General features: G+C 37.7%; 2 protein-coding genes across 3 annotated transcripts in view; one reads left to right on the forward strand and one right to left on the reverse strand.

The window, feature by feature from the left end:
- MIS18BP1 (MIS18 binding protein 1) overlaps window positions 1–9,026 on the forward strand; it is an 87,213-nt gene extending 78,187 nt beyond the window's left edge. Inside the window, exon 17 of the mRNA XM_053595351.1 lies at window positions 8,812–9,026. Within this exon, the coding sequence (XP_053451326.1) occupies window positions 8,812–8,972 (161 nt within the window). The 3' untranslated portion in view covers window positions 8,973–9,026. The remainder of the gene's footprint in view (window positions 1–8,811) is intronic.
- Window positions 1–23,431, reverse strand: part of FANCM (FA complementation group M) — a 71,422-nt gene that overhangs the window by 23,246 nt on the left and 24,745 nt on the right. For both annotated transcript variants that reach the window (XM_053595340.1, XM_053595339.1), the window contains 9 exons: window positions 22,609–22,741; window positions 22,156–22,281; window positions 21,258–21,344; window positions 16,600–16,784; window positions 14,783–14,989; window positions 11,771–11,984; window positions 7,449–7,606; window positions 5,905–6,060; window positions 1,264–3,166 (listed from right to left, as the gene is read on the reverse strand). In XM_053595340.1, the coding sequence (XP_053451315.1) occupies window positions 1,264–3,166; window positions 5,905–6,060; window positions 7,449–7,606; window positions 11,771–11,984; window positions 14,783–14,989; window positions 16,600–16,784; window positions 21,258–21,344; window positions 22,156–22,281; window positions 22,609–22,741 (3,169 nt within the window). The remainder of the gene's footprint in view (window positions 1–1,263; window positions 3,167–5,904; window positions 6,061–7,448; window positions 7,607–11,770; window positions 11,985–14,782; window positions 14,990–16,599; window positions 16,785–21,257; window positions 21,345–22,155; window positions 22,282–22,608; window positions 22,742–23,431) is intronic.

Below are 23,431 nucleotides of genomic sequence, written 5' to 3' on the forward strand. Positions count from 1 at the left end.
AATTGATCACAAAGTATGCAATAAGTCAGGTCTTAAAAAGTAAATATATTTCCAGAATTGGCTTCAAAGATGGTTTCATCTTAAATAGAACACTCATGAGTCATGCATTCCATGCTAATCAGAATAATATAAGGAAAAGATTTACAGAGGAAACTCTGATTTTATACTAAAAATGTTTTATCTCTTTACCTATAAGGAATAAAATTCATAAATGCCTGATATAATAATAATATAAAGTTATATTATATAGCAAAATTTAATGGATACTTAAATCATTTTAATACCAAACATCTATCACTATTTTCTGGGGTTTTTTTTATTTTGAAGCAGAGTCTCTTTGTCAACGTTGGTAGAGTGCTGTGGCATCACAACTCACAGCAACCTCAAACTCTTGGGCTCCATGGATTCTCTTGCCTCAGCCTCCCGAGTAGCTGGGACTACAGGCGCTTGCCACAACACCCGGCTATTTTTTGGTTGCAGTTGTCATTGCTGTTTAGCAGGCCCACGCAGGGCTCGAACCTGCCAGCCTCACTGTATGTGGCTGGCGCCCTACTCACTGAGCTATGGGCACCAAGCCAATCACTATATCTTCTGATTTTTCCATAACTGTGAAGTTAGATCATAGAAATCTAAAGATTCCTCTGGATCTTCTCAGATGGTTTCAATCCTCTGAATATAGTTTTTATTTCTCAAATATTTTATTACATAAATCCTCTATCTCCCCCAAATCTTACACATTTCTTCTTTCCCTTTGCTTTCATCATTTTATAACTCATGAATTCTTTTTTATTACTTTTAGATCCAAATAGTAAATATTCCTGAGGAATCAAAATGGAAATCTACATTACATACGATGCCTTCCCAATTTAACTCAAAATTTTGTCATCCTCTGAACCTTCTAAACAGCTACTCTTTTACTGCTCATTTGGTACTTATTCCCATAATTTACTGACATCTTTTGAATGTATTTTTCACATAATTATGTCTCATAATCAAGACCTGGGACCAAACCTTATACTCTTTTGTGTATTTCAGTATCCAGCATAATACCTTTCCAATGGTATATATATATATGCATGCTATAAATATACGTAAATAAATCTGAGTAAACATTAATTGAAGAAAGATAAATCAATTATCTAATTCTATATAAATAGTGGCACCATATAATACTGAGAAATTACATTTGGAAAAATTATATAAATATTTCTCGAGTAATTATTCTAGAAAAAAACTCTGAGTTTTAAAAAGATAGAATCTTACCTTTAGCAGAATGATAACAGGATTGATGAAAATAGATTTGATCACTGCTTTTAGCCTTTTCTAGAGAAAATTCTGAATTATCAAAAGTTGAATTCAATGTATTTTTGAAACTTTGTAGATTTACTTTTTCCTTACTAGAATCTGGTGTCTTAGGCATTTCCTCTCTCATCTTAGAAAATAGGTTCAATGTCTTTGATTCAGGAAGTGGTGTACTCATAACTTTTCCTGCTACTGGAAAAGAAAACCGAGAATAACCGGGAGACATAAATTCTTTATTTTTGTCTTCACTCAGAGGAAAATGTCCAAAACATGAACTCTGCCTGTCTTTACTTGATGGGACAGTAATGGTTCCACTTGTAAAATTTTCACTATGATCTCTGTGTGTTATTGCTTGATTTGAACAATAATTTGCACTGCTTATCTCCTTAATATCCGAAGGCATTCCAGAGAGGTCATCTAGAAGCCTACTGTTATTTAAATCTGGTGCACATTCTAATATTTCATTATCAGAATCTGGACTATGAAATCCTAAGTCAAAGGTAACAGAAAATAAATTCCTAGAACAATCATAAACAGGTTCATCACTTCTCATTTTTTCCTCATGTGTACTTCTCAAGTCTTCATGAGATTTCCAAAGATCAGTATCACAGATGATTTGATCCTGGGGTTCAGAATTACTTTCTAACAAAAGTTCGTCAGAAATTAAAAACTGAGAGACAAGAGCTACTTCATTTAACTCAGTTTTGTCTGCCACACATGAACATTTGCCTTTACCGTTTAAGGAAGACTGGCTCACATCATTAAATTCTGTATTAACATCTTCAAATAATAGTAAACTTTCATCCTGATCAGGCAACAATACTGAGAGGTCATTATTATCTACATTATTACTGTTTTCTTCAACTAAATTGTTTGTAGGGGCTCTGCATATTTGAACATGATTGTCAGTTACTAAATTTTCCTTTTGAATATCTTTATGTACTTTATCGGCACAGTCACTGAAGCTTGGTGCATCATTCTTATCTTCAGTTGCGCTGTAAAGGCAACTTTTTTCAGAAGGATGATTACTAAGTTTCAATGAATTCAATTCTAAATTCTGTTGAGTATTCACAGCTGCATGTGACGTCAAATAAATGGATTTATCATTTTGTAAATGCTCTGCATAGGGTAAGAAAAATAAATTCTTAACTGCAAAGTCCTTGGTAATTTCAGCATCTAAATCTGAGAGTCCACTGAGTGGCGGAGGAGAATGAGATAAAAATCTCTCTACATTAGCTAGTACCTCTTTCGTCAAAGAGTGACAATTATAAAACTGATCATCTATTCTAGCAATAAAAAGGTCTTCTTCAAATGGAAGAAGCAAGTCAGATGAAACAGATTTTTCACCAGTGAAACTGTTATAACCAGAATCTAAAAAATTTCCAGCCAATGAACTAGAGTTACTTGTAAACTGACACTCCATTAATGCACACGGCTGATTAACATTTTCATTAACAGTACACACGGAAGTAACTTCATCTGATGTCCTTTCATCATTTGACTGATCTAGCGGAAAACTATTTTCAACAGCACTTCTGTCAATATCTGAAGAATACATAACATTATCATTATTTTGTTTTTTAAGCTGATCTCCTTTCATTTCTTTAGAAGCTTTTTTCTTCACAGAAACAATTTTGGTAGGTTTTATAGGATTTTTTTTAAAAATTTCAGAACATTCTTCATCAGATTCCACCATTGATAATAAACTGCCTTGATTTGTATTCCTTGTAAATGAAGATTTGTTGTGAGGAATAAAGGTGGCACTGGCAAAATTACTATTTTCATTCCTAGGAGCACTAAATGTTGAGTTAACATCTTCCATTTGTAAATAGGATTTAATTTTCAATTCATAGCTGCATTCTCCCTATAAAAAAGGAAAATTAAAAAGTCATAGGAAAGCAAAATGCCAAATCTCAGAGATTAGTTTCACTTTATATTAAAATATTTTCTAAACAATATTACATTTATCTAATAGTTTTCTTTCATACCTTAAAAAGTATTCTTATAAATCAAGTGATACATCATAGTACTACGAAATTATCGTGTTATTTTTAATTGACTGATTTTTTTTTAAAAGACTGATTTTTGCTATCCCTAGTACTTAATATGCAAAAGATTCATGATAACTATTCCTAAAACAAATTTAATGATAATATAAGAATATGTAAGCAGTGCCCATGTGCTAGGGTGCTGGCCACATATACCCAGGCTGGCGGGTTCAAACCCAGCCAGGGCCAGCTAAACAACAATGACAACTGCAACAAAATTGTATATGAAATCAGCACATTGTACCCCATAAATTCATTAATGTATACATAATCTACCTCTTTATGATTTAATAAAAATTAAAAAAAAATTTAAAAAAGAATAACCGGGCATTGTGGCAGACACCTGTAGTCCCACCTACTTGAGAGGCTGAGGCATGAGAATCACTTAAGCCCAAGAGTTTGAGGTTGCTGTGAACTGTGACACCACAGCACTCTACTGAGGGCAACATAGTGAGACTCTGTTTCAAAAAACAAAAACAAAAAGAAAAAAAAAGAGCTCGGCACCTGTAGCTCAGTGAGTAGGGCACTGGCCATATACACCAAAGCTGGTGGGTTCAAGCCCAGCCTGGGCCTGCTAAACACAATGACAACTGCAACCAAAAAATAGCCAGGCACTGTGGCAGTCACCTGTAGTCCCAGCTACTCGGGAGGCTGAAGCAAGAGAATTGCTTAAGCTCAAGAGTTGGAGGTTGCTGGGAGCTGTGATGCCACAGCACTCTACCAAGGGTGACATAGTAAGGCTCTGTCTCCAAAAAAAAAAAAAGTTACTTTTTCACTTCTAACATTTAAGAAATTAATATATATTAATGAAAAACAAAAACATATCAAATTACTCTCAATTTCAATGAACTAAAACAGGTTTTTTAGGGGTATCCAACCTGCAGCCCATATACTGATTTTATGAGGACTTTTTTATGTCAGATATCACAGGAAGTATACACGGACCTTTTTTTTTTTGTGATCAAATTTTGTTAGTGTTTGTGGTATTTAATGTGTGGCCCAAGACAACTCTTACTCTTCCAATGTGTGGCAGAGAAGAAAGAAAAAAAAAGGTTAGACACTCCTACATAGAACCTCTGTCTGCCCAGTAGGCTATAACCTGGAATACACTTCTATTTTTAACAAAGTATCCAACCAAAAACTCCCGTAGTGAATTTCTAAATCTTATCTCTAAAACAGTAGCTAAAACTACAATTTCCAATATTCTTCTTTCTCCTCAAGAATGCTACTTTAATTGGGATTCTCTACTACTCAGGGACTTAAGCAGTTACGTTCTGCTTCTCTAAATAATAAATGTGAATGTGAGTGATGTCTTTCTGCCTGCTAGTATATATGCTCCACACAGACAGAATATCTTATCTGTTCCGTTCACGAACATAGGTCATATGACATATAGAAGGCATTCCATAAATACATGTTTAATTTGAAGACCCACATTTTGCTGGGATCTATAACCAATTATTTACATGTATCCGTGAAGAATAGCTAATAATAAAAACAGCAAATACAATTTACTGAGTGCCAGTTACTATTCGAAGTGTTTTACATATATTTGGTCATTTAATCCCAACAATCCTACAAAGTAAGTATTATCATTATCCCTACATTACAGATGAAACTGAGGCACAAGAAATTAAGTTACCTATAGACACAATTAGTAAGAGCCAGCACTGGGATTCTAACCCACACATTATGAATCTCACACTTAATACATTTACTATTTGGTCTTTCTCAAGGAAGAACAATCAAGAAACTACTCCAGGAACCAGTAACTCCCTAAACCTCACCAGGATACAAGAGTGACACCAAATTACCTATATCATAGAGATTATCTCAATAAATCTCAATCCAGGCTGGGTGCCCGGAGCTCAATGGTCAGGGCACCGGCCCCATGCTCCGGCACTGGTTCATTCAAACCCCGCCCAGGTCTGCTAAACAAACAAACAAACAAAAAAATAGCCAGGCATTGTGGCAGGCACCTGTAGTCCCAGCAACTAGGAAGGTGGAGGCAAAAGAATGCTTGAGCCCAGGAGTTTGAAGTTGCTGTGAGTTATGATGCCACAGTGCTCTACCCGGGGTGACAAAGTGAGACTGTCACACAAAAAAAATAAAAATAAAAATAAAAATAAATCTCAAGCCAGTAAGAATCCTTAATTAGCTTTATAAAACATTTACATAAATCGAGTATATTAAAATTTTATAATGATCTACCAATATTTATAGATAATATTCATCGTCAATTAATTAAATCTATTTCTTCTCCTAAGGCAGAAAACTCATTCCTTATTGTGATCACACGGAGCTGTACAGAAAAACAAAATACTTATGACTTCAAAAAAAAAAAAAAAAAAAAAGAAAAAGAGGGCGGCGCCTGTGGCTCAAGGAGTAGGGTGCCGGTCCCATATGCCGGAGGTGGCGGGTTCAAACCCAGCCCAGGCCAAAAACCACAAAAAAAAAAAAAAAAAAAAAAAAAAAAAAAAGAAAGAAAAAGAAAAAGAGAAGAACTCTAGTTTCACCATCATATCAGCAAGACAAAATTATGATAAAACCCTACCTCTTCATGTCTCATTCCCTCTATCATTTGCATAAGACTTATAAAATGGTGGCAGCGATTGGAATGGTCAACTTGATGTGTAGGAAAAGGATGATCCTGCCACACTCTCCATTCAGAGAGAGAGAGCTGATGGACTCCCATGCTTCGTTCTTGAATCTTAATTATTTAAAACAAAATAAAAATGATAAAGACAGATTTCACAAACTGATTTCTAAAAACACGTTTAGTATATAGGTAATAAGCCTCACATAAATAATTTGAATTAATTTAGATACTCTCAACTAAAATCTTAGTAGAAAAAAAGAAAAATAATTACATAAAGTACAAAGATTCCTTTTTAAACACATTTTTAAAATAACTGTTATGTGAATTCCAACTTGATCATATTCCTATTCACATATTTACAGTTCCATGTTAAGAGCAAATACTTAAGAAAATATGTTTGGCTTTTAAAGTCCTAATTTGCTAAATTTCTATCCTATATTCTAACAAGGAGGCATTCATAATCTCTCAAGAATACTGGCCTACTGCCACTCTGCATTCTGCTTTTTAGTGAATAAAATAAAATTTTGATAGTCATATAATCCAAGTCCTATAAATCTAAAAGAAATCTTTCCTGAGGTTGTTCTCCCAGCTCTCTAGGCACATATGCACCCCCGATCAATTCTGTTGACTCCCGTTAAGTTCACCAATACTTTGTTCATAATAAACAAAGTAAACAATAACATCAAATTTGAAGTTTTAGCTGTAAGTTTGAAATGAAAAATAAAAACCATTTTATACAAAGATGCTTATGACAGCATAATTTATGCAGCAAAATACTGAAAAAGCTACATATTTTGGCTTATGCCAGTAGTACCAGCTACTCAGTAGCTCAAGTGAGAAGATCACTTGGGCCCAGGAGTTCAAGGTCATCCTGGGCAACATAGGAAGATTCTACCCCCCATTAGAAAAAAAGACAAGGGCGGCGCCTGTGGCTCAGTGGGTAGGGCGCCGGCTCCAAATACCAAGGGTGGCGGGTTCGAACCTGACCACGGTCAAACGGCAACAAAAAATAGCCAGGTGTTGGGGTGGGCGCCTGTAGTCCCAGCTACTCAGGAGGCTGAGGCAAGAGAACAGCCTAAGCCCAGGAGTTGGAGGTCACTGTGAGCTGTGACGCCATAGCACTCTACCAAGGGTGATAAAGACTCCGTCTCTAAAAAAAAAAAGGGCAAAAAGAATCCCATAATACAACAGGGCTATAGCATCTTGCAGAGTAAAGTGACAACCATATAATAATATGCCTATAGAGAAATCTTTAATTGTAGAAAGTAACAAAAAAGATAAAACTTATATAAAAATTTCACATTTGTATAAAAAATATATGCACAGTAAATAATGAGAGAATTGTAGTTTTATAAACTAAAACTTTAACGATTCTTTTTTTAAACTGATTACCTTCTTAATTTTTTAAGTAAATTGACATTCTAATCATGAACATCTCTCCAGGCTCCCAAAGCTGTTATGATCGGTATAAAAAGCATCTGAGAACATGTTCAACTTACTGGTCTACTTTCCTCACTTTGTAGGGACAGAAACTGAACTTCAGGCAATGTTATCTCCTTAATTTCATCACTGTCTTTTAATCTATAAAGTCTGTTCCATATTTTATATTCTTCTTCTGATAAAAACCAATCTTTCTTTGAGTTACTTTGCTTCATTCCTACAAATTGAAAAAATAATTGAAAAGAGGTCAAAAAAATACAGAAAGCAAATACAAATTATACACTATCAACTCAAACTCTCTACTTGTTCATGGCTACTCACCTTTGCTAAACCACTGATTCTACTTTTTTTTTTTTTAAGACAGAGCCTCAAGCTATCACCCTGGGTAGAGTGCCATGACATCACAGCTCACAGCAACCTCCAACTCCCGGGTTTAAGCGATTCTCTTGACTCAGCCTCCTGAGGAGCTGGGATTACAGGTGCCCGCCACAACGCCTGGTCATTTTTGGTTGTAATTGTCATTGTTTGGCAGGCCCAGGCCAGATTCGAACCCACCAGCTCTGGTGTATGTGGCTGGAGCCTTAGCCGCTTGAGCTTCAGGGGCCATCTGATTCTACTTCTGAAAACTAGCATTTCTTCATATACAATCCCTCAGTTTAATTCTTATATATATCTACCCAACTTCCCTCACCTTCTTACCCTTTCTCTCTATGAGATACCGTTTGGTAATTATTTCATTAACAGATGAGGGCCAGGTACCATATTTTCCTGTTGTCAAAGGTGCACTAAATTTACAAAAGTCAGATCAACTTCAAGACATTTATCTTTGAAGCTGTTGAAGATGTCTGTTCCCTATATTCTATTCATAAGAGTGCTCAAAGTGAGTAATTCTTTGCAGCAAAGAAAATCAGCTGAATCATCCAAAGCAACTGAATAAATGTAATTTCCTTCTGAAGTATTCCATGAAGTTGTTCTGTTAAGTTGAAGTCTAATTCATGCTGCCAATCAGTTATGGTTCTTCTTGAAAGGGGCAGTTGTTTGTATATTATTAGGGCCTAAGTATCATACAACTTCAACAATGCATTCTTTCACAATTTCTACATCACTGAATGGCTTCCCTTTTTCCTCAAGTACACAAACTACTTTATAAGTTGCTTCAGTGGCATTATTTCCAGGTCTTAGTGATACTTGAAAGAAGCGTCTTTGCTTTTGCTTTTCATCTTTTAATTTCGGCAATACAACCTTTTTGTGCCTCTCCCTCTAATTTAAAATACTTCTGGTCCTTATGAGTGTTATAATTCTGATGAGCACTGAATGCTGATGTTGCAGAATCACAAGCAAAGCAAATCATCTTATCTTTACCAGAAACAAGATAATATTGTGATCTCTAGTGCTCATTTAAAAAAATCTGTTTTCCGCCAGGTGCAGTGGCTTACACGCATAAATCCCAGCACTCTAGGAGGCCGAGGAGGATGGATTGCTTGAGCTCAGGAGTTGGAGACCAGCCTAAGCAGGACTCTGCATCTACTAAAAATAGAAAAACTGGGGCGTGGTGGCTCACGCCTGTAATCCCAGCACTCTGAGGCTTAAGTGGGCAGATTGCTTGAGCTCAGGAATTCAAGACCAGCCAGAGCAGGAGTGAGACCACATCTTAAAAAAAAAATAGCTGGGCATTGTGGCAGGCACCTATAGTCCCAGCCACCTGGGAGGCTGAGACAGGAGGATCTCTTGAGCCCAAGAGTTTGAAGTTGCTGTGAGGTATGATGCCAACTCACCCTACCCAGGGCTACTGAGTGAGACTGTCTCAAAAATAAATAAATAAATAAAAATAAAAACAGAAAAACTGGCTCAGCGCCTATACTTCAAGTGGCTAACCCACATACACCAGAGCTGGCGGGTTCGAATCCAGTCCAGGCCTGCCAGACAGCAATGACAACTACAACCCAAAAAAAAAAATAGCCACGCATCGTGGCGGGCACCTGTAGTCCCAGCTACTTGGGAGGTTGAGGCAAGAGAATCACTTAAGTCCAGGAGTTGGAGGTTGGAGGTTGCTGTGAGCTGTGATGCCACGGCACTCTACCCAGGGCAATAGCTTGAGGCTCTGTCTCAAAAAAAAAGAAGAAAACCGGAAAAACTGAGATAAGAGGATCGCTTGAACCCAGAAGTCTGAAGCTACTGTGAGATATGATGGCACCTCACTCTACGCGGGGCAACTGGTGAGACTCGGTCTCAAAAATAAATAAATAAATAAAAAGAAAAACAGAAAAACTGAGGCAAGAGGATCACTTGAACCCAGAAGTTTGAGGTTGCTGTGAGATATGATGCCACGGCACTCTACTTAAGGCAAAGGAGTGAAACCCCGTCTCAAAAAAAAAAAAAAAAAAAAGCAAAAACAAAATACTGCCAAGCTGTGCAACTATTCACAAATTCCACTTTAAATGGAAACACTGTGCAGTACTCAACACCCATAAACTCTCACCAGCCAGCCTCCCGCGGTCACGGGGAGATCTAAAGGAGAACTAAATCACAAGCATAGCAGGCATTAGTTTAACCCTGATGGCTACTAATGCTCTACTTGTACTAGTCAATCTGGGAGGATTATTTCATTGAAACTTATTTTATTTTTTGATATTTTAAACACATTCATTTTAAAAATAAAAATATAAAAGATGAACAAAAATGTACTAATCAAAATAAAAGGATTTGTTCTGTAAAACAAAACAAATTGGATTCAGTCAAAAGGCTGCACTTGAGAACCTAGAAGGCCACATGTGACCTTAAGGCCACAGGGTCTCCACTCCTGGTTTAGGAACGATCTCTTTGAAATTCGAGAAAGTGGGCAGCACCTGTGGCTCAGTGGGTAGGGCGCTGGCCCCATATACCAAGGGTGGTGAATTCAAACCTGGCCCCAGTGAACTGCAACAAAAAAATAGCCGGGTGCTGTGGCAGGTGCCGGTAGTCCCAGCTACTCAGGAGGCTGAGGCAAGAGAATTACTTAAGCCCAATAGCTGGAGGTTGCTGTGAGCTATGATGTCACAGCAGTCTACTCAGGGTGAGAAAGTGAGACTCCGTCTCTAAAAAAAAGAAAATTTCCCATTCATAAATTCCTAAACATTTTAGGTGGAAAAAAAAGGATTAAATCAAGGAAGGTAGTGGCGTTATTTGCCAATCACCATGGGAGTTTAGCCTAGGCACCTTACTAGGAGCTGTCAGTATCTGCTTCTCATATAGATAAGGGAAGTCTCATTATTCCTCTAGACAAAGGCAACTAACACAAATGGCTAGCAGGTGAATAAGGAATGAACTATGAGAGAAGGTGTAGCAAATGGTGCTATCCTCTTATATGAGGACAAGTTACTGCTAATCTTGAGAACATGTATGAAAAAGACTGCAACTGCTTGGGGGTACGTTATAGGAGAGAGTTTCTTTTTGTTTTCATATTCTTAGCAGAGAGTCTACAATGCACACTGTAATCTGGTTTAAACGCTTATTCAAAAACAAAACTTTTCTTTTCTCTTCTCTACTTTATAAAGAGTATTCTCTGGGTGAGTAGATTATTTTTAATTTCCCCACACTGAGTTTCTATCATCCCGTACTGCCATTTTTTCCTTCCCTCTGCCACATAAACAATTTCTTATCTTTTCCAACATGAGCACCTATAACATCCTAGAACTTACAATGAGTTATTCAAAGAAGAAATATATCAAGAAATGACCTCCTCGCATAAATGTATTTATGATTTATGTACAAAAGACTTAGTAAAAAAAAAATTAAATTAAAAAAATAATAATAAGAGGGCGGCGCCTGTGGCTCAGTCGGTAGGGCGCCGGCCCCATATACCGAGGGTGGCGGGTTCAAACCCAGCCCCGGCCAAACTGCAACCAAAAAATAGCTGGGCGTTCTGGCGGGCGCCTGTGGTCCCAGCTACTCGGGAGGCTGAGGCAAGAGAATCACCTAAGCCCAGGAGTTGGAGGTTGCTGTGAGCTGTGTGAGGCCACGGCACTCTACCGAGGGCCATAGGATGAGACTCTGTCTCTACAAAAAATAAATAAATAAATAAGAAGAAGAAGAAGAAGAAATTACCTCCTGGCAGCGTCCATGGTTCAATGGGTAAGCCACCAGCCTGATAAAGTAACAATGACAACTGCACTAAAAAAAATAGCTGGGCGTTGTGGCGGGCATCTGGCGAGACACTTGGGAGGCTGAGAGGCAAGAAAATCGCTTAAGCCCAAGAGTTGGAGGTTGCTGTGAGCTGTGATGCCACAGGGCAACAGCTTGAGACTCAGTCTCAAAAAAAAAGAAAGAAAGAAAAGTAAGAAATGACCTCCTAACTAAGCATGGGGAGCAAAATGTCTATATCAAATGCAAGTTTTTTATTTACCATTCCTACAGGCAAAGACAGATGACTTTCGCTGCACGTTCCGAGAAGACTTCTCTGGTTCATAGACACCATGTGTGATGAACATTTTGTGCAATTCTGGATTGATTCCATCGGGAACCATTCTTGGACTTCTTTGGTAAAAATGAAGGACCTGCCTGTTACCTGAAATGGCTTTATAAATGTTTCTTTTGTTGAATTGGCTTTGATTATAAATCTGTAAGAACAAATATAAAACATCAAATTATATTATTTCTCTAATGATCATTTATCCATAACAAGCAATTGATATATTAGTTTGGGTTACCATAAACATAAAATAAAGCCCTGATCTACTTCAATACTTAGAGAATAGAATTTCTGTTGTCTTGAATTTTAAAACCTGTCTGTTGCCAGGCTCACACTTGTAATCCCAGTACTTTGGGAAGCCAAGGTGGGATGATCGCTTGAGGCCAGGAGTTGGAAACCAGCCTGAGCAACACAATGAGATTCTATCCCTACAAAAAAATAAAAAATAAAAAAAGTTTGGCAGGCATGGTGGTACAAGCCTTCAGCCTTAGCTACTCAGGAGGTTGAGACAGCAAGATTACTTGAGCCCAGGAGTCTAAGGCTGCAATGAGCTATGAATATGCCACTACACTCCAGCCTGGGTGACACAGCAAGGCCCTGTCTCAAAGAAAGACAAAATACCTATCAGTAAACTGTTAGATTAATTCAAAGAAAATCATTTCAAAATCTATTATTATAAAACCTCAGCCAGCCCTAAGCAACTATATTATACAAGGAAAAATCTATTTTTCATTAATTATCCTGTTGTTTTCAAATAAAGCTGCTATTTACAAAAGCATAAGGTTTGGAGTTTTTATTAGTTTTTTAACTATTCCCTTATTTCACCTTTTTCATCTTTCTACACTTTATAATTCAGTTGTATACACCAAAAGCATTACTCCTCCTCTTACAAGGGGCTAGCGCTTAAATAAGATAATGAATCTGAAGCAATCAAAACATGGTAAAGCACAGACTAAGTGCTCATTTTGGACCATTATTACTATTTCACAGATAAGAAAATTAACACTTGAGGCCAGTCATGGTGGCTCACACCTGTAATCCCAGCACCTGGTAGGCCAAGGTGGGTGGATTGCCTGAACTCCCAGGTTTGAAACCAGCCTGAGGCAGAGGGAGATCTTGTCTCTAAAAACAGCCAGGCGTTGTAGCGGACACCTATAGTCCAGCTACTTGGGAGGCTGAAGCAAGAGAATCGCTTAACCCCAGGAGTTTGAGGTTGCTGTGACACCAGGGCACTCTACCAAGGGTGAAAAAGTGAAACTCTGTCTCAAAAAATAAATAAATAAAGGAAAATTAACACTTGAATAGAGAGATTAAGTGACAGGGCAACACAATTAAGATCCAGTTCCAGCAGGATAATATATGGCCATTTACAAGCTATGAAACATTTACTAGAATTACTTTATGAATAAATTGAATTTTAAATATGAATATGTTATACTTACATGAAAACTATTAGGGAAAATAATTCATGTTTCAAGATGATTTTAAAGAATATATAAAACATTTTAAGTCAATTTTTAATAACTATTATAGTTGATCTTTAATGTGAACGAGTCCCAGTGAGTTATAAAAACTAGTTAATACTTAAGTGTTTCAAATACAAAATAATATTAAAATATTTAACACACCCCATCACCTAAGATTATAGGCAAACATGAATATAATTCAAGTTCCTTATCACTTACAATAGGCATCAGTAAACATCCATCAAGGGCCAGAAAGAAAATATTTTGGGTTTTGCAGGCCACATACTATCGCTGTACCTATCCTTTGGTTTTAATTTAGTTAGTTATTTTGGCAGCCCTTTAATATGTTAAAAACCATTCTCACTTCACTATAGCTCAGAAGGAAAACTAAACTAAAAAAAACAAAAAGAAAACAGGCCTTCAAAACACAGGGAAATAATAAAACAAAGTAATATATGTTGATTTTTGTATTTAGGTATCTCTGAATTAATACTTAAGTACTATACTAAAATGTGTTTTTTTTCATTAAGTCATATAGACATAGATCATGAATATATTTGTGGAGTACAATGTGTTGATTTTTTATACAATTTAGAGTACTTACATCAAACTAATTAATATAACTTTCACCTCATGTACTTAATTATTGCGTTAAGACACTTATGTTCTATACTTGATAGATTTGACTTGTACCCTTGCAATATTGTGGTCATTTCATCTCAAAATGAGTGGTATGTTGATTGAAACTTGAATAGTGTTAAGTTGGGAGAGTCTAGGTATACTCTTATATAATGAAGAAATTCTCTTTTAGCAACATGAAGAGAAGGAAGAATGGAAAGGTAAATAAATAGATGAATGCAATAACTCTGTGAATACAATTATTTTACCCAAGACTTTCCTAAAGAATCAAAATACTGATTTCTGGAAGCAAATATTTGTTTTGTTAGTAAAATTTTCTGAATGGAAATATTTGTTCCAGTGACATTAAAAAAAAAAAAAAAAATGTGGGGCGGCGCCTGTGGCTCAGTGAGTAGGGCGCCGGCCACATATGCTGAGGGTGGCGGGTTCAAACCCAGCCCCGGCCAAACTGCAACAAAAAAAATAGCCGGGCATTGTGGTGGGCGCCTGTAGTCCCAGCTGCTCGGGAGGCTGAGGCAAGAGAATCGCGTAAGCCCAAGAGTTAGAGGTTGCTGTGAGCCGTGTGACGCCACGGCACTCTACCGAGGGCGGTACAGTGAGACTCTGTCTCTACAAAAAAAAAAAAAAAAGTGTTTCTTTTATTAATAAAAATTAGAAAACTGAATCCAGCTGAAAATTCTCCTAATTACAAGAAAGATAGTGGTCAGAATCAAACACAAAGAATAAAATAACCATAATTACCTAAATTTTGCTTGTACTTTGAATGCTAAAATGATGTTTGTCTTCAGGCTACATTTCTCAAATTTCAAGTGTCATGTCATGTTTCTACAAGACTACTTACACGTTCCTCTCGTCCTTCAGCAAGGATAACAACAATCCTGCCTCGACGTTTGCGGCCAGTTCTGCCCATTCGTTGTACAAGACGAATTGGGCTCTTCTGAGCATCAAAACATATTATAAGATCAACTTCACCTATATCCAAACCTTCTTCACCAACACAGGTAGAAACCAATGTGTTATAACCACCATCACGAAATTGTTTCACTACCTAAAATTAAAGTGATTTAAAAATAACTAGATGCAATGTAAGAGATTCTAGATCAAGGCACAGAAATTTTTCCCACTCACCCCAAAATAATGAGATGAGATTAAAAATCAGAAACAAAGGCTGGATACAGTAGTTCATGGCTATAATCCTAGCACTGTGGGAAGCTAAGGCATATGGACTGCTTGAACTCAGGAGATGGAGACTAGCCTGAGCAAGAGCAAGACTCTATCTCTACTAAAAATAGAAAAAATTAGCAGGGCGTTGTGGCAGGTGCCTATCGTCCCAGCTACTTGGGAGGCTGAGGCAGGAGAACAGGGCAACCTTAAATACCACCATGGTTTCTTTGCCAAAAAAAGCAATAAGCTCATTATTTATTTATAGCAAAAATAATAAACATAATTATAGTAAACACTTATTAATAGCTGTATAATAAGATCTCATTTAATGGTTACATCAACCCTATGAAGTTTACAGATAAGGAAAACTGAGAGACAAAAAGTAAAGCAACTTGGAAATGATATAGCCTCTGTGGAAAGAAGTATGGAGAATCCGGGCGGCGCCTGTGGCTCAGTGAGTAGGGCGCCGGCCCCATATACCGAGGGTGGCGGGTTCAAACCCAGCCCCGGCCAAACTGCAACAAAAAAATAGCTGGGTGTTGGAGTGGGCGCCTGTAGTCCCAGCTGCTCAGGAGGCTGAGGCAAGAGAATCGCGTAAGCCCAAGAGTTAGAGGTTGCTGTGAGCCGTGTGACGCCACGGCACTCTACCTGAGGGCGGTATAGTGAGACTCTGTCTCTACAAAAAAAAAAAAAAAAAGAAGTATGGAGAATCCTCAAAGAGCTAAAAGTAGATCTTCCATTTGATCACACATTTCATGACTAGGTATCTACCCATAAGAAAAAAATCATTTTACCATAGGGCATTTACACTAGCATGTTTATCATAGCTCAATTCATAATTGGCAAGATGTGGAACCAACCCAAAGCCCAACAACCCATGAATGACTAATAAACTGTGGGATATATATACTATGGATACTATTCAGCCATAAACATCTTTTGTATTTACCTAGATTAAGTTGAAAAACATTCTCCTTAATGAAGTATCACAAGAATGGAAAAGCAAGTATCCAATGTACTTAATATAATGTGAAACTAGTAGATGAACAACTACATGCCCACAGGAGAGAAAAAGTGAATTAAACTCAAGTAGTGGGGAGAGGAGGGAGGAGGGACCCGAGGAAGGATGAGGGAGGGGTGTGGTAAACCCTCACCTAATGGGCACAACGTAAGGTTATATGGCACACCTTCTAGGTGAAGGGCTCAACTGCAACATGGACTTCACCTAACAAACACACAACAATGTAACCTAACCGTTTGTACTATCATGTTAGCCTGGCTTCCAGAGTCTTTCCACTTACCACATCACTTCACCTTACCAAAACACAAAAAACTTCAAAATCACAATAAATATTTTTCATGGTCTTTCAACTTATTTTTATTTACAGTTTTTGTTCCAAAATTGCCTTTATGTAGCCAATTCACCAACAAGTTAAAAAATCCAAAGCTAACCAATATTTTTCTTAAAATTTTATCACCTCCAAAAATAATTACCTCTAGTTGTTCCTTCTGGGTAAAGCCTTTTGTGCTTTTTCCTGAGGCGTGGCCAACAAAAGTCATTACTCTAATAACTGGCTGATGCTGTAAAAGCATTTGTGCAATTTCTTGAACACTATCTCGAAACGAAGAGAAGATCATAACTCTGGTCTCGTCACATTTCTTTTCAGAGGTGTTTTTAGCTATATAACAAAAAATACTTGAATTAAAATTTATAAAAAAGCACTTAGACAAAAACTAGTTCAAAAGATAAGCCTGAAACTATGTACTAATAAATGGTAATTCTTTCAAGAAGAATACAGGTGTTGCACACCTGTAATCCCAGCTACTCAGGAGGCCGAGGCGGGAGGACTACCAGGAGCTCAAGAACTGCTGGGGTAACACAGTGAGATCCTGTCTCTAAAAAATAAATAATTTAAGGCATATTAAACCTTTGCCATTTTTTTTTACCATATTCTCTAGTAAATACAGTAAAAAAATAATCTCTGCTTCTTATTTCTCTTTGGCTATTAAAATAAAGTCCTAGGCTCGGCGTCTGTGGCTCAGCGGCTAAGGCGCCAGCCACATACACCTGAGCTGGCGGGGTCGAATCCAGCCCGGGCCGCCAAACAACAATGACAGCTACAACAAAAAAAATAGCTGGGCATTGTGGCGGGCGCCTGTAATCCCAGCTACTTGGGAGGCAGAGGCAGGAGAATCACTTGAGCCCAGGAATTGGAGGTTGGTGTGAACTGTGATGCCACGGCACTCTACCCAGGATGACAGCTTGAGGCTCTATCTCAAAAAAAAATAAAAAATAAAGTCCTAAATGAGTCACATATGAGTTACTTAAATCATTTTTAACCCATCCTTCAATTCACGCTGAATGTCAATTATTCCCCTTTACTATCTAAGACATTTGCAAGCACAGAACTGTGATGATCCCACTAATTTCATAAATCTTCTCTTTCCTTCCCATTCACTAAAGGCATTATCTTAATCTAGGCCACGGATTCTGTCCTTGAATCTACTATACTTTCAAATTATCCAAAGATAACTGCAGAATATACCCTACAGTCACTTCCAAAGCAGCTCCCAGTTTCTCTGTGCTTGAGAAACAGCAGAATGCACCAATTACATTTTTGTGGCCATGTCACTTACTATATGGGTGTTTAGTGACCATGGTAGTTACTTAATCTCTTTGAGCTTTAGTTTCTTCATGTTAAAATGGACTGATGCATACATGAAATAGTAAATGATTATTAAGTATATGGTTTTGCCCATAAAAATTAGTTAATATTTGCAAGTTATGAGGGTTTTCTAGTTGTTATTTTTCTTTTGTTTTTAAGCTTCATTGGGATTTTGACGATTCTTTTGTCTTCCTTATGATCTGTTTTTTTTTGGGGGGGGGTAGGTTTGTGACACAAAGTCTCACTGTCACATTGGATAGAGTGCTGTGGCATCATAGTTCACAGCAACCTCAAACTCTTGGGCTCAGGTGATCCTCTTGCCTCACCCTCCCTAGTAGCTGGGACTACAAGGCTCCTGGTACAATGCCCAGCTACTTTTTGTATTTTCAGTAAAGACAGGGTCTCACTCTTGCTCAGGCTGGTCTCAAACTCCTGAGCTCAAGCAATCCACCCACTTTGGACTCCCAGAGTGCTAGAACTATAAGCATAAGCCACCAGGCCCAGATGATCTGTATTATATTAGTCATCATATGTATGCCAGAGACTATACTAAGATATATTAACTTATTTAATCTTCACAACCATAAGCAATAAATTACTTATTAATTTACAACACATAAGCAAAAAATAGAACTTGAAGAAGAAGCTGCTGTAAGTAAAATTATTCTAGATCAACCTACTTTGAATCTTCCTAGGATCAAGCACTCAGCCTTTGTATCTGGCCTACTGATGAGTTGCTACTTTCATCCCAAAGCTGGTCTCCTTCAACCAGCCACAGCCTGGCTTTCTACCTCACTCCATCTATTAGCTCCTTTTCATAAAATCAATAACTTCATGCTACCAAATTCAAAGGACACTTTTAAGTTCATTTTACCACACATCTCAACTGAACTGAACACAGTCCGTTCTTTCCTTCTGAAATAGTCTCTGCTCTCAGCTTCTCTGATACTTTCCTTTTCTGGTTTCCTCCTCCACACTCCTTAGTTGCTTTTTTCCCCCTCTCAACTCTAAAGGTTGTTAATCTTCTTTTTCTTTTAGAGACAGAGTCTCACTCTGTCACCCTGGGTAGAGTGCCGTAGCATCACAGCTCACAGCAACCTCAAACTCTTGGGCCAAAGCAATTCTCTGGCCTCAGCCTCCCTTGTAGCTGGGACTATAGGCGCCCTCCACAAAGCCTAGCTGTTTTTTTTTTGTTTGTTTTTGTTTACCAAGCCAGGGCCGGGTTCAAACCCAGCAGCCCTGGAACATGGGGCCAGCCTCCTAACCACTAAGCTACAGGCGCCCAACCTAAATGTTGTTATCCTTCAGGACTCTTCTGGACCCTCTTCTTTCTCTAAACTGTCTTCCTAGTAGTCACATCTATTCCTAAAACTTTAAATATGACTTCTTAGCTGATGACTCCAAAATATATTGCTATGTACCTAAATATATAAAAATTGCCCAGATCATTCTTCTGAGGCCCATATTCACTTACCCAATCCCCTTAACACCTCCACCTAATGTTTCAAAAACACCTTAACATGCTTGCTCTTTCTTCTCTGTTCTTTTTATTGACAAATATAAAGGTCATATATATTTATGGTGTACAACATGTTCTGATATATGTACATATTGTGGATGTCTAAATCAAGACAATTAACATGTGCATTACTTCACGTACTTATCTCTATTGTTGTTCTTAATTTTCTCTTTGCTCACATAACCATTTGCAAACATAAGCACATACTTCTACACAGCCATGATTCCTTTTTTATTCTCATACCCTATGTCCAATCCATCAACAAATACAATAAGTTGGCTCCAACTTCAACATATATCTAGAATCTAGCCATTTCTCAGCCCCCGCAACACTATTGCCTGGGTGCAAATCACTATCACCTGTCATTCATAAATTAAAAACCAAAGTCGTGATTATTCCTCCAAGGGCTACCTGACATGGTCTCTGGTTATCTCTTGCCTTTACCAGTCTTAAGCTCACTTACACTGCTCTACCACACTGGTTTGTTTACTGATCCTTAAATGTCGAGTACCCTACTGCTCAGGACCTTTGATTGGCTATACTTACTGACTGGAATGATCCTTCTCCCAAAATTCGCAAGGCTAGCTCCCTTAGCTCTGTCAAGAACCAGTTCAGGGTAGGGCCCATACCTCAGTGGGCAGGGTGCTGGCCACATACACTGAGGCTGGCGGCTTTGAACCTGGCCAGGGCCAGCTAAAACAACAATGACAACTGCAACAAAAAAACAGCCAGGCGTTATAGCAGGAACCTGTAGTCCCAGCTACTTGGTAACCTGAGGCAAGAGAATCCCTTAAGCCCAAGAGTTTGAGGTTGCTGTGAGCTGTGATGCCACGACACCACCAAGAGCAACAGAATGAGATTCTGTCTCAAAAAAAAAAAAATCAGTTCAAACATCGCTCTACAGGCAGGCCTTACTCTGTGAACAAATTTCAACTTGAAAGAGCCAATCCTTCAGAATGGATCCCAAGGGGCTCACTGGGCCTAAATTTAAAATACAGCCAAGCAATCACTTGCTGACTAGAGGTCACACACACACTTTGAGTTGCCCAAAAATGCACATTTCTAACTTTGAGACTTCCAGAATGTACCTGAACCAACCAATGACAGCTTACCTGCCTCAGATAATCAGGGGTCAGCTGTGTGGAGCAATCAGAACTAAGCAAGCACCAATCTTTCATTTTGATAAACAGACCCAATTAGGCACCTGAGCAGGAACTTTTGCTATAAAACTTAAGCCCTGCCTTTGTTCTCTGCCCTACACCTTCATTTTACTCCGTGGATTGAAACATTTCTGTGAAATAAAGTCTCTCCATATTCCTTTTTCAAACAACTTTTGTTCACACCACCCCTACATGAAACAGCACTCCTCCATGACTTTCTCCTTACCTACTTTACTTTTCCTTACCATTATACATATTTTTACTGTCTGCTTCCCCATATTGTTCCAAACTAACTTTTCTTTTTCAAATAATACCTCATTCTGAACATTCCCACCATTGCCCTTCCCCAAACCTTCCAAAATGCCTCAGAGTATTTTTGTTTTTTGACACAGAGTCTCATTCAGTCAGCCTGGGTAGAGCGCTGTGTCGTCATAGCTCATAGCAACCTCAAACTGTTGAGCTTAAGTGATCCTCTTGCCTCAGTCTCCCAGATAGCTGAGACTACAGGCGTGTACCACAATGTCCGGCTAATTATTCTATTTTTAGTAGAGAAAAGGTCTCACTCTTGCTCAGGCTGGTCTGGAACTCATGAGCTTAAGCAATCCATCCACCTTGGCCTTCCAGAGTGCTGGGTCTATAGGCGTGAGCCCACCGTGCCCAGCCCCTTCACAGCTTTTTAATATTCCATTATCCAGGGTAATTAAAAGTCTGCCTTCTCCATAAGATATCTTCGCCCAAACTAGTGAGGTGCAGTTGTAACCATTTCAATAACTTTGTCTTCTCCTAAAGCTATTAAATATAACCTACCATTCCATGATTTGAAGTGTTCAACGACAACTTCCTCTAATTTCTTTAACTTTGGATGACTATAAAAAAATTTTTTATCTGTATCTCCTGCAAAAAAAGAAAAAATTATATTTTTTTATGTTCAATTACATTAATGTATATTAAGTTATCCTTTTCAAAATACATATGTTAAAACTTTTTTCTTCTTAATTAAACAGTAAGTACCAACTAGGTAGTACATAAGTCTTACTATAAAATGAACTTTGAATTTTTTTTTTTTTTTTTTTTTTTTTTTTTTTGTAGAGACAGAGTCTCACTTTATGGCCCTCGGTAGAGTGCCGTGGCCTCACACAGCTCACAGCAACCTCCAACTCCTGGGCTTAAGCGATTCTCTTGCCTCAGCCTCCCGAGTAGCTGGGACTACAGGCGCCCGCCACAATGCCCGGCTATTTTTTGGTTGCAGTTTGGCCGGGGCCGGGTTTGAACCCGCCACCCTCGGTATATGGGGCCGGCGCCTTACCGACTGAGCCACAGGCGCCACCCGTGAACTTTGAATTTTTTTTATGAAAAGTTCATTCTGAGAGAATCCAAACAGAAATCAGCAACAAAGCAAAAAGGCAAAAACACATGTTTAGTTAAAGTACAAATCCACTTTTCAGAGTTCTTAGAATTTCCACTACCAGTAACAATCACTAACAACTACTATATTGCTAAAATTTATAAAGTTGTTTAAAATTCATAAACTGTAAACTTGTTTATATAAATCCTAACACGTAAAACCTGTAGGCATTTAACAGGTCTGTTGCTACAGAAATATACTTATAGAGAGACATATGCATCAATGGGACAAAACTTCAAAATTAAACTTGAGGAAGAAAAACAATACAATGCATATATACTTTTAAATGAACAACCAGACCTTTCTGGAGAGCAGCAACGCCACCTGCTGAGGGACTGCGTGTGTGCGCAAACATGCACTCCAGGTGATTATAGAGTCCCATGAAGTCCTCATTCTGGCTAAGTTCATTTTTTGACCGTGTCATTCCTTCAGAAATTAAGAAAAGATTTCTCAAATGAATACACTTAATAGCAAAACTAATCACAACTCACAAAGAAATTAAAATTTAGCAATGCGAATTTCTAAAATTTAAATGTGAAAATCTATAATGTTTCCCAGTTCCACCCTCACATTTGTGTTATGGCTTTATTTTTTTTCTAGCAGTTTATCTAAAACAAGGAAACATGGACATTTGTTAAATAATTATTCCACTGGTTTCTAAATAAGGCATTTTTAAGTAAGCCAAACTGTTCAGTATATGTCTATAACCAAAATATAACATGTCATTTCTTCAAACGATTTCATATAATTTACCTTTAGTTCCATCCATAATTCCACAAAGGAAGAAATATAATGATCTCATTCCCATTTGCTGCAACAATTCATAACCATGATATAGACTAATACAAATAGCAAACTCTCCCTCGATCATGCCTTGTTGTTTTCCCTAGAAAAACAGCAGCATATAACAAATTTGACCAAAGAAAGAAATAAACATACATGTTCTATGCCCAAGTGGTCAGGGCCAACAATCAGTATAACATTTATGACATACCAAATGATCTTAATAATTATTCCCTTCCTCACTGACTATAACTAACTGGTTCTAGTGAATATCATGTTATAGAAAGTTGCTATGGAAAGGCATTATGTATTTTCCATATAAAATCTGTCCTTTCTTTAATTAAACAGAAAACTTACATTTTAAAGAGAATAAAGGGGGAGAAATTATTCATCACATACTATTTCTCTTTATAGTTAGCAGTACACAGATTCATTTAGATTTAATTAAGTACTTACTATATGGCAAACAGTGAGCTAGATATTTGAGATAAAATGGAAATGGAAAACAAATCCAAAATGGGCCTGTCCCCAAGACTGTTATGGACAAAAGGCAATTATTTAATCAGACTGTTCAACACCAACATTTAACACCAAATACACAGGCCATAATATCTGACACTGAGCACCAGATACTGTTCTAAGCACATTACTCACATAAATTCATTTAATCTTAATACCTAAGAGGCAAGTTAGCTACTGTTATGCCCATTTTACAGCTGATGCAGCTCATATAGGTAATAAGTAGTAGAGTTGATATTTATTTATTTATGAGACAGATTCTCACTCTCTCACC

The sequence above is a fragment of the Nycticebus coucang genome, chromosome 6 (assembly GCF_027406575.1).
Source record: "Nycticebus coucang isolate mNycCou1 chromosome 6, mNycCou1.pri, whole genome shotgun sequence".
NCBI classification, from domain to species: Eukaryota; Metazoa; Chordata; class Mammalia; order Primates; family Lorisidae; genus Nycticebus; species Nycticebus coucang.